This window comes from Typopeltis vanoorti, chromosome 17, assembly GCF_054136105.1.
Source record: "Typopeltis vanoorti isolate ZY-2024b chromosome 17, IOZ_Tvanoo_1.0, whole genome shotgun sequence".
Taxonomy (NCBI): domain Eukaryota; kingdom Metazoa; phylum Arthropoda; class Arachnida; order Uropygi; family Thelyphonidae; genus Typopeltis; species Typopeltis vanoorti.
Window position 1 is genome coordinate 3,501,370 of NC_143565.1, and position 15,844 is coordinate 3,517,213.

Below are 15,844 nucleotides of genomic sequence, written 5' to 3' on the forward strand. Positions count from 1 at the left end.
CAAAACGAAAGACCTTCCACGTCACTTCGGCAATCTGATTTTTTTTCTTCAGGAGTGAAATTAAAAAGCCATGGCGACTAATGAAGGAGCTCCTTTAGAATAGAAATAAGGAGTGGCGAAAGTAGAAGAAGAAATGAAAAAAAAAATATCTCAAAGGGATGGAAGTTGCGGTGAGGGGGGGGATATCTGGGTTGTCTTTAAGATGAAAGTGAGGGTTCCCGGATTGCATGAATTAAACGTGATCGGAATAATTAAGGGGGGAGATGTTGCGAGGGGGATGCATCGGAGATGAAGGTAAATCATTTTGGTCAATAGACAACGTCCTCTGGTGACCACATAAAGGACACGGGAAATGCTCGACGCACATTTTGCGATCTGGATCTAGTTGAGGCGCAACAGTTTCAAAAGAAAGCAATTACTTTGCGCACAGGAAAACTTCAGAAGGGATCTGTTAAACTTCTGTTGGGGGGGGGGGGAGGACTACAAGTAAGAATCCAGATCGATTCCGAGGTACTGCGAAGGCGCGATTAGGTCGCTGGTGCAAATAAGCAAAATATTCTGTGCAGTGGCGAAGCTCGCCCTCGCCAATTTCCATCCGGGAGAGAATGTGGTCAGGGTACGCGACAACTGGGCAATGGCCAGGTGGACGACCGTCATGTGGGCGACAGAAACTTACAAATTTTTGCACTCTTAGCAGGGATACGATTTGTTTGGGGATTTTTTTGTAAATATTGGTAAAATATAAATATAGTTAAGACTTATGAGTTATAAGCTATGAACTATGAGTTATTTCCACATAATTGAAAAATAAAACTAAAAATAATCCAGATAACGACCTAATGTGACCTAAGCTTACCTGCGGGAATTTGCCTCCGATATTCTGATTTTCGATAAATTAAAAAAATTTATTTTTTCGAACTGATTTATTTCCACATAATTGAAAAATAAAACTAAAAATAATCCAGATAACGACCTAATGTGACCTAAGCTGATCATTCGAAAAACTTACTTTCGAAGAATTATATCAAAATTTGTAGGATCATTTAAGAAAGAGATGGTTAAAAAGAAAATGATTTAAAAATGAAAAGGTATAATTGCAGAATATTAAAATAAATAAATAATACAGTTCTTTAATTAATTTATTAATATTATTTTGTAATTAGCAAACATATTTACATATGTTACAGATACATTAAAACCAAAAAAATATGAAATTCAAAACAAATTTTTATTGTAAATTTATCAATTCATATTCTAGTTATATGCAACACCAGGTAAATATTCTATTATATTTCCCTATCGTAATTAATAACGTTTTTCAAAATTCTTTGGTCAGCTTCATCGTAACGTCTACGTTTGTGCTGATGTTGAAAACCTGCTCCTACTCTTTCATGATCAACATCACATGTTTTTTAATTTTTCTAGTCCATTTATAAAAATCCATAAATTTGGATGACTTGCGCTGCTGCCAAAGCTCAAAAGCTCAGTTTTCGATGACAGGCCTCCGCAAAATTATTTGTCCTATCGCTTCCATTTATTGTTCTTTGATATACAGATCAAACGTTTGAGGGAAAAATCGGTGGAGCCCTGGTTCTGTTATTCCTTAGACGACCTATGTATGTATTCGTAAATCATAACATTGGCTCAAATTCATCGGATAAATGATTCTCAAGTTCAGAAATAGCGTAAATTATATCTTGTTCTGGAACGAAAGCAAGCGAAGTGATCATTTTTGAATTTAAAGCGAATTGCGCATCAGAATTGTATCTGGTTAAAAGTTTGCATGAAGCTAAATGCTTACGAAGATTTTGTACGAGATGAAAAACGCAACCATTTATGATAGCTTGCGGAAATGCTTGTAAAAAATGCAGTAAAGCTTGATGAATGGCAATTTCAAATTCAACATTTATATTTTCGGGATTAAGTACTGGCCACATTTCATGCATTATATAAAATAATTTTGTGTATGTTTGAAGAGTCTTATTAGGTAGTAAACAATATAAAACAGGACCTCCATCCTTTCTAGCCAAAATAACAAAAATTTCAGCAAAAAAAGAGGGGGGGGGAGGAGAAAGTAAAAATGTGCAATCCACAAATAATTCATTCATACTTTGGCTCCACATTGCATGACTTTCACGACCAAAAATTAATATTGTCATTATGATATTAACTAGTTGACTCATTTTTTGCATGGGAAATTTCAGTATAACTTCTATACAATTCGTAATTCTACACAATAAAAATGAACTTAATTATAAGCGAGATTTTTCATTTGTGTTTCTACCATTCTTTTAACTCGTTTCTCAAAAGAATTATTTCAATTTACTGGGTAGAGATCAATGGAATAGAATTGCATATTTGATCAATTATTTTGTCGCCCAGATGTCCGGCGCCCCATCGCACTGTCTCGGCTGGAAACTGACGATGACGCCTTTCTGTGGCGAAGAGTAATAACTACGAATAGACCTGCTCAGAACTCGAATCAAAAACCTTTTGGATAAGGACACCAAACCAATCGCGTTGTCTTCTCTTCACTGGCCGCATTGAAAGACGACTCGTCTGTTGGAGAAAAGCCTGCTGAGGACAAAGGGATCGGGGGTCAAACTGAGCTCAAGGTACGACCAGGCTGGTCTAAAATGTAGACCAATAGCAGGCGCAGTCGGCCACAGCCAATTCTGCAAGTGTTTTCACGGCACTTTAGAAGGGGTAGGTACGCGACAACTGGGCGATTCACAATTGACGATGGTCAACTGGGCGATAGCCATGAGTTTTCTGAGAACAATTGCGGCCAACAAACCTTTGTTAATAGCTCCGTGCAGACATCGTTGGTGGGCGCGAGCACGAAGAAGTCCTTGGTGGAGGGGCGAATTTTATTTCTACACGTTTACTTCCACTGTCTGTGTGACTGAGTGTTATTTCGGGTGATGACAATCGAATGTGGCGGTGTGATTTTGCGGGGTTGCTTCTAGTTGCGTGGATCAGTTCTTACACGAGTTGTAGCACGCGAAATAATGACCCTCTGGACGATTGGGCTAATCGACGATGACGAACAAAGGAGGGATTCGAAATACTTGGTTTGAAGAGCATTTGAAATTTTTAAAATTTTTTAGTAAGAATAGAGCAGACTCGAAATAAGCAGCCCTTCGATGGAATCGCCGCAGACACGATTCAATCTGACTTCATAATGATTTAAAGGAGATTCGGGGTTCGCTGCTAGGACCTATTCTGTTAACATCATTCGCTGATAACGCGGCATTAACATGTGCGGAAACGTCCCTTGAGAATCTTAGAAGATTGGATCCAGGGCCGCGCCGTGAGTTGGAGGCGCCCTTGTGCAAAATTTTTTTCAGCGTCCCCATAAAATAAGTTTCTATGAAAAATTTTTGCGAAAAATTTTACTTTTTTTAAAAGTACAAAAGTTTATACGTAAGTATAAATGTAGATTTATTTTACATATTTATCCGTCTTGCTTTGGCCGCCACAAAATTTTTAATAATATCTTTAATGTGTAATGAATCCATAATATTATTTTCAATTGATATAATTGATCAATCCTTTAAATGCTCTCCAGACATTGTTGACCGCAAATAATTTTTTATTAGTTTCAGTTTTGAAAAACTTCTTTCCCCTGATGCTACGGATATTGCTAATGTTCAATAAATACGCATCACAATCGCAGTATTTGGAAACGTGTCGGTTAATTTATTTTAACGTATATATAATTTAAAACATCCTGAGGAGCCGACTCTTTTTTAATAAAACATTGCCAAGTTTTTAATTCCTCAAATAAAGTCATACCATCAATATCGCGATTGTCGCTCAGTTTTAAGTGCAAATCTTTTTCATTAAATCTTCATCGCTTCAATCTTTTAATTTGCTCTTATAACTTTAAAGTCCTCTCTACGTTGTTTTAAGAGTATGAATCTTTCCGTGACTGAAGTTATTGTCGTGTCTAAAATCGCGAAGAAAAAATTTATTTTAAAATTTTGTTTAGGATCATGCGTTGTCTCATCTGATGCTTCGTAACCAAACATCTTTTGCGAATGTCTGGAGCAATAGGATCAATATTAAGATCGTTTGCTACTTCTTTTGCAGTTCTAATAATATTTTCAAAATATTGGTCTGTTCGGCGAGTATTTAATTCTTGTATAACATAATCAAGATTTTCTGTAATTTTTCCTATATCAAATGGCGGATTCTGCATTATTTTGCTCGCAACATTTACGAGACTTAAGATTTCGTACCAAACATGAACAGAGAAAATAAATGTAAACGAATAAATCTTTGAAATTAAGTTGTCCGTCTGAACTCTAGAATCGATATCTTTAGTTTCGTCTTCCGTAATATCAAAACGAGCCTGGTAAATTTCCTTGATATTATTTTTAAGTGGCTTTATTGCTTCTACTCTACTCTCCCACCTAGTAGCAGAAAGTGGTTTCAAACTTAAAACACGAATGTTTTTTTAAAGTAGCCCAACGCTTCACAGATATTGAAAAATCATTATATAATTCCTGTATTACCCCCCAAAAAATTATGGTTTCACAGGATATCTTAGTTGCATCATCAACTACGCAATTTAATGAATGAACAGCACACGGAATTAAAAAAAGCCCTTGAATTTATTTAAAGGATTTTTTTCTGCAGTCCATTATGTTTGCCTCGTATATTTGAACCGCTATCATAAGTTTGGCCGCGTAAATCCGACATGTTAATATTCAATAATTTTTTATAAATTGAAATAGTCCTTGCCCAGTGGTATCTTCTACAGATTGAAAACCCAAAAAATGTTCATGAATTTCTGCTAAATTTGTATCTTTATTTTGATTAACAAATCTAATAACAATAGATAATTGTTCTGTGTGGCTTATATCAGGAGTAGCGTCAAGAATTAATGAATAATATTTCGCCTCTTTAACTATTTCTAAATTTTTTTTTTATTTTATAGCTTCAGAAATTATACGGATGATTTCATTTTATCACCTAAATAATGAGCAATGTTCCTTTTTTGTGATGTTTGGATGCGATGCAAGTGTTCTGCCATTATCGAATCAAATTTAGCGACAGTTTCTACTAACTTTAAAAAATTACCGTTATAATTTTCAAAACGTTTTTGTGAAGAACATCTAAAAGCTATACATTGTCTTGATAAATATGTGTTATGTAGATTAACCGTTCTATAACAGATTGCCAATATTTTTTCTCAGTTTCGTATAATCTTTGAATTGATAATCTTTGAATGAATAATCTTTGCAATCAATAATGCATTTCTTAATCAACGACATTTAAAGTTCGCTGTATTTTGAACAGTTTTTAATGTGCGCGGAACTTGTCTCGTGTGTTTTCAGTATGTGACTCAAATGTTGCCAATCGTTACAACCGTATTCGTTAGTAAGTTGGAAATTTTGCTACCAAATATTTTACAATAATAACAGAAAACCGAATTTCGCGATTCCGAGTAAACTAAATAACTTCGTAAAAGTTTTTCTCCATTTGCTAAAGTTCGATAATAGTATGAATCGGAAAACTTGCGGCCAGATTCATCTTTGGGAAATTCTTCATTAACTACTTGACGCGGGAAATGCTCAACTAAACAATCTCTAACTTTGGTAGTTATATGATTCGGCCAAGTATCTGGATCATTAACATTAAAATTTAAAGTAAAATTTGAAGTTTCTTGTTTCTCTGAATCGAAATATTTCTTCTGCTGCTACTTCTGTAGACAGTCCAGTCAAGCCAGTTTCATTTTCGCATCTAACATTTGTTTCTTCATAGTTACCTTGTGTCCTCTCTTTTTCTGGAGTAGAGCTACACGGAGTACTTGCTTTGTCAGAACTTTCTGTTCTTCGTTTTTTATGTGGTCCTGAAGCTAAAAATTTATTCAGCGATCCAGCCAGTTTATGTTCCGGTTGTACTCGTTGCAATTGGCTTTTCCCTGTTTTGTGCACCAGATAACTTCTTTGGCTTTTTCCCCGACATCTAGGGATTAACACACTTGGTTAGACTTTAAAATAAGAAGAGCGTAAAAGGTTGTCCACCAAAATAAATAATAATTTCTGAAATTTTCCCTTAAACTTATTTTTTAACCCCTTAACCGACTATCATTTTTAAGGTGAATGGCCCAAGACTATTTTTTTTTTTATTACAGAATTTGATTTTTCAGATGTTTTGAATAATCAATATGCTAACATTTTAGGTATTTTTTTGAAAATTAACATGTAGAGATATTAGCCACTGATTGATTTCTCAGCGATATTTATTTAATATTTTTTACATTCTGGTAATTGTTTAATAATTAAGAAATTTCTAGAATATTAAAATTATTTATTAAAGAAATTAGTAAAAGGACCGCAACCCCAATGTCTTCCAACCAGAACAAGAACAAATATATAAATAAATCTCTTATTGAAAATTATTTATTTTCTAGACGTCTACCCAACATAATTATCAAACTTAGCAAAAATATAATAGACGTACTTTACGTGAATAATAATCCAAATTCACAAAAAATTTACTAAACAGCAATAAATATATTTTATAAAACAAAAGGCAACTGCGCAGTAACACTGTTAGTGTAACGCACAAAATGAAATGATGCAAAAATACACCAAAAAAGTATCAAGAAAGGGCCAATTGCAGAATGTGTAAACAAAGATCATCTAAAGGGTTTTATAAATGACCTGTTTATTAATTTAATTCGAACCGCGTCAGCCTGACGCGCCAATAGTCTATCCCACATATATACTGGATTTTTAGCATTAAAAAGGTAATGTTACATTTTTAATTTTACATTAAAAAATTAATATAATTTTACATTAAAAAATGTAATGTTATCCAATTGCAAACTATAAATTACCATCCATAGTCATTATTATTAACGCATTAGAATACAAAAAATGGAAAATCTTGTATGAAATTCACTGTTAAAAAAATATGTAATATGTAAATATATGTAAATATGTGTATATATGTAAATGCTTTGTAAGATGATAAATAAAATGTTATTATTATTACAGAAAAAAAAAATTATTACAGGCAACTCCAAGGATTCCTTCGACTCATCGAGGGAAAAGCAAGTTTTTGTGTCTGCATGCAAACTATGCTTGGATATCAGTGAACAATCTCGTTAAACTACGAAATGTTTTTTTTATTCATTCATTGAATTAATGAAATGCAGTCTAAGAATTGAAGCAACTGCTCATTACTACCCACAGCTTACCACTTCACGCGGATGCGCGTTGCAGGATGGTGTGGAAAGCAAAAGCCACCTCGAGTTAACCCCGAGCCTAGCGGACCATAAACGAGGAGTATAATGTGTTCGCAGCATCATGAGCCAGAACGTCAACACTCCTCTCTGAGGTCACGAGAAAACGCTGAAACATCACGACCACGTTTCGCCAAACTACGCGCGAACTCATTTTGAACAGATGGGGAGCCTGTCGTCAGGAAAAACGCGTTGCGACACAAATCGCTTCTCCTTGCACGGATCACACTATAGCTATGACGATCGGTTACTTTTACGACTATTTGAACAGCGTGCAGGAATACTGTGGGGCAGCCAGCCGCCATGCACGGAGCAGGGTGCACATCTAATAGACGTACGTCTCACCCGCTGATTTGATCGCGGAAAGCTTTCCTACTTGGTTGTGGTGCACCCGACAAGAAATTATATTTTAATCCTGTGACCAAGCTTAAGTGTAAGCGCCAGCCACGTGACTTCACTGGTCGGCACGTGTATTCAGGCTGCTCACTTCATCTCAACTCGGTATCCCATAATGCAAGTGTTATGGGTAACGTCACTACCCAAATCGGTTTCGACCTATGTCGAGGTCTCATCAGTGGGAGCCAGACCCAAGAAGGTACCGATGTTGATCAAATGTGGGTTTCCTTTTCCCTACTTGAATATACAAGTAGAAAATGGGTGTATGACGAGCCCTTTTTCGTATCACGAATAGGCACTAATGTTAACCGACAAAGAAGCTCACCTACTCGTAAGATTTATGCATTACGGGACGCAATTGATGCGAGGTCAACAACCGCTGTGTTCCGTAGACCAGTCAAGTATTACGTAATTTGATTCGATCCAAATATTGAATTGGACTTTTTCATCGCAACGAAAAAGCACTTTTGGGAGACTGCGCACAGAGTGAGCTTAGGCGTTGGGTTACTGGGGATTCTGCTTGGAGGGTTTCGCTGTTACTCGTTAGCTGCAGTGCGGAGCATTTGGGGTTTAAAGAAGAAGCATTCTTAAGTCGGAGAATTCTCTCCAATGACGCCAAGAAACTTTCGTCATAAGATCGCTTGAGTTTCGTTTCGCACGAGTGAAGATTCCTTCATCTCAGAACTCCAAGGAACAACAGAAGAAATTTCCCACTTTTCTCCTGCGCATGTTCTGTTCTTTCGATGCCCTTCCTTCGGAATCACATCCGAGGAGACACGAGCAAGGGGTGTGGTCCAGAGGTCACCCAATACTTCCAAACAGTAAAAGCGTCTCGCAAATTGTTTTTCGAGGCGTCATCATCGCCACCTCTTCGGATCCATGCGAACCACACGCCCTTCAACCTGCAGGTGTGGATGGGCGCGATCCCTTCCTCGGAGTGGGTTCGGTTTATTCGGATTACGATTCCCTCATTCCAAATCACAGAAGTTCCTAAAAAAAAAAAAGAAAGAAAGAAGAGGTAATTAACTGTTACGAACTTATTATAACCGCTAAGGCGACGTTGTGCTACTGATTACGTAGAAATATTTGATTGTTGAGTGTGATTTGTGTGGTTCAACTGGATTTTAGTTCTTGCCGTAATCGCAACATATTTCTGACGCAGTGTTTATTTCTCCCGCAGGAATCGTGCAAGTCGCTCTCGGAATCTCAGGTCAGTGGTAAGTAGACCGTTTCGGATGGCTTTTGTTTGATTGAAAAATGTTACTTCGAGTTACTCGCAAATACGTGTATTGATCACCACAAAGCGAGTCTTTATTTTCCTTGTTAAAAAAAAAACAACAATAAATAAATCAAACTGACGATCGCAACACGCACGATGTTAGGACACGAAATTCGCAATTTCACTGACCGCCATTTTAAACCGGGAATTGTGTGCAGGGTTAAACGCAATCCCGCCATCAAGAGGAGTTGGGGCAGTGACGCCTAAGTCGAGTCGTAGCGAGTGCACTCCTGGGATTACAAGAATCACAACATTCTCATTGCGTAATCCCCACCCCCTGAAACTTCCAATTCAAGCTCTGATTGGGCTTTTAATCCCAAATGCACGGTTTGCTACTACCTGACAACTGCGTGTGTTCTCTAGCCGGTGTGTGTGAGGGATGATAAATTCCTTCTACTTTCGTATGGGATCAGCCAACTCATCTTTGGTTGGGAAGCCCTTAGAAAGGTTCCCATTTCTAATGCGAAATGGAATTCTAACCCAGGTCTTTGTAGACAAAGAATATTGCCGATACCAGCAGTACTACGGAAGCTCCTTATTTATATCAGATGCAGAGAAGGAAAAATTCAGAGAAACATCAGAAGCATAGCAAAGTTCTACGTTTGGTGTCTGGAGAAGGGTTGCGAACTATGGAAAAATAAATTTAAAAAATAGAAAATTTATAAAAATCCCTAATCGACCCACGGTGCAAACGCACTAGAGGTTTATTAATAATCTTTAGTAGGTGGGAACCACACACCACATAAAAATTACCCTCTATGTAAAAAGGGATTTTGGGTCGGATTCACTCCTTCCTTTCTTCCATCGTTTCTTCTTGTTTTATGCTTTCCCGCACTGCACCATGCGGGCTTTCTAGATGACGTCCGACGGAATAGGGTGGTGAATCGCTATTTTTGCAGTCTCGCGTGTGTTCTTCTGGCCGGATTGCCTGTTTGAAGGAATGAAACATCCGGGTTTCCGGGTTGCCAAAACCTTTCGCCTACGTATGAACTCACTCATTTCTAGATGCCAAGTCCCTCTGGTGTAAGTTCTTCGCGTCCTGGACGGATTTCTAATTCGGGCCTTTCCATTCAAAGAGCATTGCTTAGACGGAGTGAGCTTCTGATGTACTTCTGACGTTGTAGGGTTTCCGCTCCGGGATCCGCATAAAAAGAAGAAAAAAAAAAGATTCGAAAAATTTGCCACCAGAAGGCGCTTCTCCGTGTCTTCATTTCGGTTCATTAAGCCTTCCCGTGAACAACTCTGATTTTCGTAGTTGGCACCGATTCCTCCTCGTGGGGATATGCTTTCATTACACTAATTACACTATTTTCTTCTTGCATTCCAACCCTCAATCAATCATTTCGATGTTTTATTTTTGTTCCTTTGAAAGAAGTGCTTTCCGTTTTAAAACACGTCTAAAATCTTGGAAGAGACCAGAAAAAAAAAAGAAAGGAAGAAAGAAAAAAACCATCCATGCAATGGCAAAACCAAGAATTCTGAAAACGCGAAAAAAAAAAAAAAAGCACTTTTCGTCGAGTTTCCAAGTGCAAAATGAAACGCAAAATAAGACCCTTCTTTTTAGTTTTATTATAATCTAAATGAAAAATCGATAAATAAACAGAAATTTCTTGTTTACTACAACATCTTAATTAATTTTTCTGCCTGCCTGCCTGCCTTCCTCTTGGATAATTTTATTGATTTAAAAAGAAAACAGACAGAATACAAACTCGAGACCGCTTAGCAAGCAAATGCAAAAGAAAGCCCTGAAGAAATTCCAGCCGAACACTGATTGGACTTAAATTTGGATCAGAAAATTGGGAGATGCAAAACACTCACAAGATCGACCAACTGTTGGTTAATTCTGCGCAATTAAAGGCATATTTTATGTACGGTCATCGTCAGAGAATTCGCTTTCTGACCTTCACCGACGTCTCTACCATGCGTGAATTCCGGACTGTTGAATTTCAGTGCGTCAAGTGTGAAACGAGAGGGTTTTAACCAAAGGGAAACTTTCGCAAACGTAATTTGGCCATTGGGTTTGGTCGACGACGCTGCAAACAATACAGCAGTAGTTTTTAACCTTTATTTTTCATGGCCCCCCCAGCTCAATTTTACACTAAGTTAATGACTCAATAAGATAATTATAATAGATTATTAGGCAAACCTAAATTACCATCAACATATTTCAACTGACAGTTAATTAAAAATTAATGACTTTGGTACAAATTAATTTTTACTCAAAACAGATCTAAATTTATTGTATTTAATAAGCCAATCGTTAATGGCTACCCGAGCCTGATGAGATCCTGCTAATTGTTCAATATCAGGTTCAATGTTCCGCAAACGAAGTCTCAAGTCTCCTCTTTCACTTATTTGCAATCTATTTCGCCGTTTAGCTTACAATGGCAACACGCCCTGAATCCTTTCTCGACCAAGTATGGAGAAGGAAAAGCAATGAGCAGTCATTTTACTTCTTGCCAAAGCTGAGGATGCTTGCATTGCATGTTTGGCCAGAATCTTTCATACCCACGCTTCTGAAATTGTATTGGAGCTTCAAAATCACCTTTTAAGTGAATAAATTTTTCACACAAATTTGGATGAACGAAACCGCATCAGAAAGAAATGGATTTATGACCCAATCGGGTATTTTAAGCTCTTCAAAGTCTTCGAATCTGATCATTAAGTATTCTTTCAGTGTCAGAAGATGGGAACAATAACGATCGAAATCTGTAACTCATATTAAATCATTATCTAGTATTTGTAGACTTGTGAACTGCAGAAAATCTGGTCTTGCAATTAAATCCAGGACGACTTTTAAATTTAGTCTTTAATACACGAAAGTACTCCACGTCTTTTTTGCTTTATTTGGATGCTTTGTTCTTAGATGCTCAATCCTTCTTGAAGGCTTCATTGCTTCGTTTGAGAAAGTTTATTCACAGATTAAGCACAATAGTAACTGCTCATTATTTATGGACGGAATAACAACACCATATTTTAAATATTCACTCGAATATTGTGTCAATATTCAAGTGAACTGTTACACAATATCAACGAAATGCGCCACGCGCTAACACGGGCTAGATGTAAACTGCAAACCAGGGTTGTCGGATGGGCGTTTGGAAAAGTAGCAGATAAAGCTTATAAAAGTAGTGGATTCTGCTAAAAATAGCTGAAATTAATTATTTACAATATAGAAAATTCAGATCAAAAAGTAGCCCAATTACTTAACTTTCAAGATAAAAATTTTTAAAAATAAAGAGAGAATAAATTTGAACGGTATTGCCAGACATGCAATATTCTGAACAGGGTTGTCAAACATACAATATGAATACGGATGCTACATTAAATACGGAATGTTTTTCTTTTATTATATCCGTAGTCTTATAACGTTTGCTTCCCCCCCATCAGCGTTCACTGCGCCCCCTGGAGGCGCTACCGCCCAGGTTAAGAACCACTGCAATATAGCAACAGTTTGGTGCTGTTATATAATGGAGCATTGTTGCACGTGCGAGAACTTGGTTAGAAGGGAACATAACAGCAACGGATGAGCTCTCATTTCAACCTAATCTGGTAGGAGATGAATGTCATCGTCCATGGAACATTCGCAAGCGCTTCCAATAGGAGGCCTGAAGTGGCTTGCAAAAGTTCCATGTCTGGTTTGCGGATTCCCTGATTATCTCATCCCCTAGCCTACCCTCGAGTGCATTTCGCGAGTGGGACTGCCATTAACAAACGCGAACATTTCTGGGAGGAATTCGAGTCTTTTCAAGGGTCTTTTCAATAACTGCATTAAAATATGTTTGGGCGATGAAGGGACGAGCTTTTGTACGGAGCGTGGGAAGAGTTGCCGAAGTAAGTGCGGCGGCCGACGTTAAAATGCGCGTTCCAGTGCTTTGGGAAATGTTGGCTAAACGTTGCAGCCATCGAGTGAAATCAGGACGAACTCATTAAACGTGCAAGACGCCTTTAAAAGGTCTCTTGAATGAAGAATGTGCGGGTGAAGAACACATCCAGAGAGCTGGTCTTTATTCAAGTAGGCTGAACGAGCGAAGAATGAAATTCCGAATGGAATAAAAGGTTACGCCCGCCGATCGAAAATATTGTAAGCAAATATGGGTTACTGAAGAGCAGCTTGAAGAATGATCAGGTCATCAGAGTGGGCAGCGAAAGCAATTTGATGGAAGGAAATATGACGAAAAGATCAGAAGGACGGTTTCGTTATCGACCTCATACAAATGGGATCCGGAGTCTGGACAGCAAAATCCACTCGAAGACGGAGATTTAGAGAAAAAAGAAAACTGACAGCAGAAATTAAATCAGCAAACTTCCTTTGGTTGCAGATGAAAGTGCAGTGGAGGGCAGCTGATTGTGCAGCAGCCAGTGCTGCTGCACAATCATCTTCAGTTTGGGACACGAAAAGCTGCGAAGGCCATTCATTTATTTCAAATAAATGAATGGCCTTCGCAGCAGGGATTGCACGTTACGGTCTTCACCTAAGAATACTTTTTGTTTCTTTTATTCAGGGGCGAAGCGAGCTAAAAATAGGGAACATCCATGGGGGGGGGGGGGAATCTCTGCAGACACTCTGCTCGGGAAAAGTGTTGTGTCCACATTAATTACGTGCGTGTGTGCGTAAAGCACATCAGTCGAATTAATCATCGCTAATGACACATACAAACTTGCTAGTTTTTGGTTGCGGGAACCGAACCAAAAAAAAAAAAAAAAAAGCGTGTTTCTGACGTGAGCTGCACACAACGGACCTTTTGTGCTTGTCGGTGTTGGCAGCGGAGGAATTCAACATTTTTCATGTCAAACTTACTCTCTTCGTTCCAAAACAGTTCAATGTACATTTATTTTAGTAACTCCGCAACTTGCAACCATCTCTCTCCCTCAAAATGTCTTGTGACATTCTGAACAAAAACCGAGCTTTTAAGTTTGTCGCATTTCTTTTCATTTGTGCATTTATTTTCTGTTAGTCGTGATCAGGAGGATTCATCGTGTCAGAGGATTATTCTACAAAACGTTTGATAGCTTTGATGATGTTCTTGTCTCAGCACAGAAGCAGCTGTGAAATTGTTAATACAGTTTCTATTGAAGCGTATTAAAGTAATGTTACGACACGTCTAAAGTACAGAAGTTCAAGGTTAGGACATCGTGAAGGTCCGCCCCCCCCCCCCCTTGTCCTTCACTTGGTTGTGGTTGTTACAATCTGCGATCGCCATAATTGTCCTACGAGGGAATCTCTACAAACAAAGGTCACCTTTTAAACTGTTTTTTTCCTGTTTACTTAATCTCGTTTGGTTGTCAGCGGAGGACGAGCTTGCTGTGCGCGTATGGCTTCTGCTAAATCGCAGGCGTTGTCTCCAATGTCGTGGGCGGTGAGAAGAGACGCCTGTCGATTGTCACTTGGCCTCGTCACACGTCGCGTTTGTATTACGTAATACTTTCAGAAATATCTACCGCTGTGTTGCTCTGTTTCAGCCAATGGAATTACCTTGCAATTACCTTGTAAACTTCATTCCTCGAATTATGATTATCGGTCTCGACTAAATAAAATAAATAAAAAGAGAACGTAATTTTATTTTTATGTTGGGCTACCAGAAGGATCCACAGTCAGCGTGAAAAAGTAAATAAGCACGCAACTAAATCATTGCGTAAATAAATAAATAAATAAATAAAACGATGAATGTCAGGAAATTGACCGACTTGAAGCACTGTTTCGGTGTCATAACCTTTTTCGTGTTACTTTGATTTTCAGTTTTCGCAACTAAACTCTCTCTTTCTCTCTCTCATTTGACACCGTAAGGAAATGAAGCCAAACTGATACCGGATTCTCGTGTCAGGTGCAACAAGCACGTTTACGTTAAGTCTCCTCGGAAGCGATGGCACGGTGGCCGACATTCGAGAGACAGGAAACTCAGCACCTGTCGGAAAGCTGCCGCTTGGAACTTGAGACGGCTTTGAAGATGAGAAGCGCAAAGAAGAACAGTTTCTCAAGTGCCTCTTTAGGCACTCCTTTCTAGTAGACCGCGTTCGGCGGATGAGTGCAGCGAAGATGCGCAATCTAACTGAAGACCCGCCGGAAAATTTTAGAATACGAAATAGGATTTTAAATAAAGAGCGGGCGACAGGTCACATCAAATCCATTTTTGCGCTTCGAGTGACCTCCTGCTTTTAAACAAATCATTCTGTCGACCTTGCAAGGGTGTGAATGTCGGGGCAACAAACGACTATTGCTCAGTTGGGGAGGCTGGTGAGAGGACACCTCCCTAACAGCAAGTTCGGTATGGGATTTTTTTTTAATGTAAAAAAGCAACCAACCTTTCACCTTCGACTCTTTTGAAACATGCGCCAAACAGCAGTTGCTTTGTTATGTCTATCTATCCCAATGGCTTTAACAGGCCTTTAGGGCCCACAACCTTCCAAGCATGCTTGGATTTCGTAACCGAAATACGAGGATAGAATGGTCACTCCTATGCCTCAAGGTATTCTTGACTGTATCCTTGTGTGTTCAAGGGTCCGGTTTGCCTGCTTGCGGGATGAAAAACACCAGATAAACTGGCGGAAAAAACCCTACTGCCCGCGCCCAAGACCGGCTAACTTGGCTATGGCTGAGGAAGATCCTTCAGCTCCTCACGTCTCCGACGGGAATCGAACCTAGGACAATCCTTCCCCAGGCATATGGTTGCGAAGCGCAAAGCCACTAGGCTAACCGCGCGGACGCTTTGTTATGTGGTTCTTCTTATTTGATTGCACGTGCTCGCTTGTCCAGCAAAAAAAGCAGCAATCGAATGACACACCGCAATGTTTTGCTGTGCCAGATTTAGGGTGGGGCCAACAAACCCTCTTCCCCCAAAGCAAACTAACAACGGAACCCTACATCGAGTTCACTTTTTTTTAACTGATCGTATGATCAGGGTGCTTCT

General features: G+C 38.6%; 1 protein-coding gene across 2 annotated transcripts in view; it reads left to right on the top strand.

Annotated features, from left to right (window-relative positions):
- LOC150097101 (calcium-binding protein E63-1-like) overlaps nucleotides 1-15,844 on the top strand; it is a 38,888-nt gene that overhangs the window by 7,109 nt on the left and 15,935 nt on the right. For both annotated transcript variants that reach the window (XM_090407232.1, XM_090407233.1), the window contains exon 3: nucleotides 8,838-8,874. In XM_090407232.1, the coding sequence (XP_090263358.1) occupies nucleotides 8,838-8,874 (37 nt within the window). The remainder of the gene's footprint in view (nucleotides 1-8,837; nucleotides 8,875-15,844) is intronic.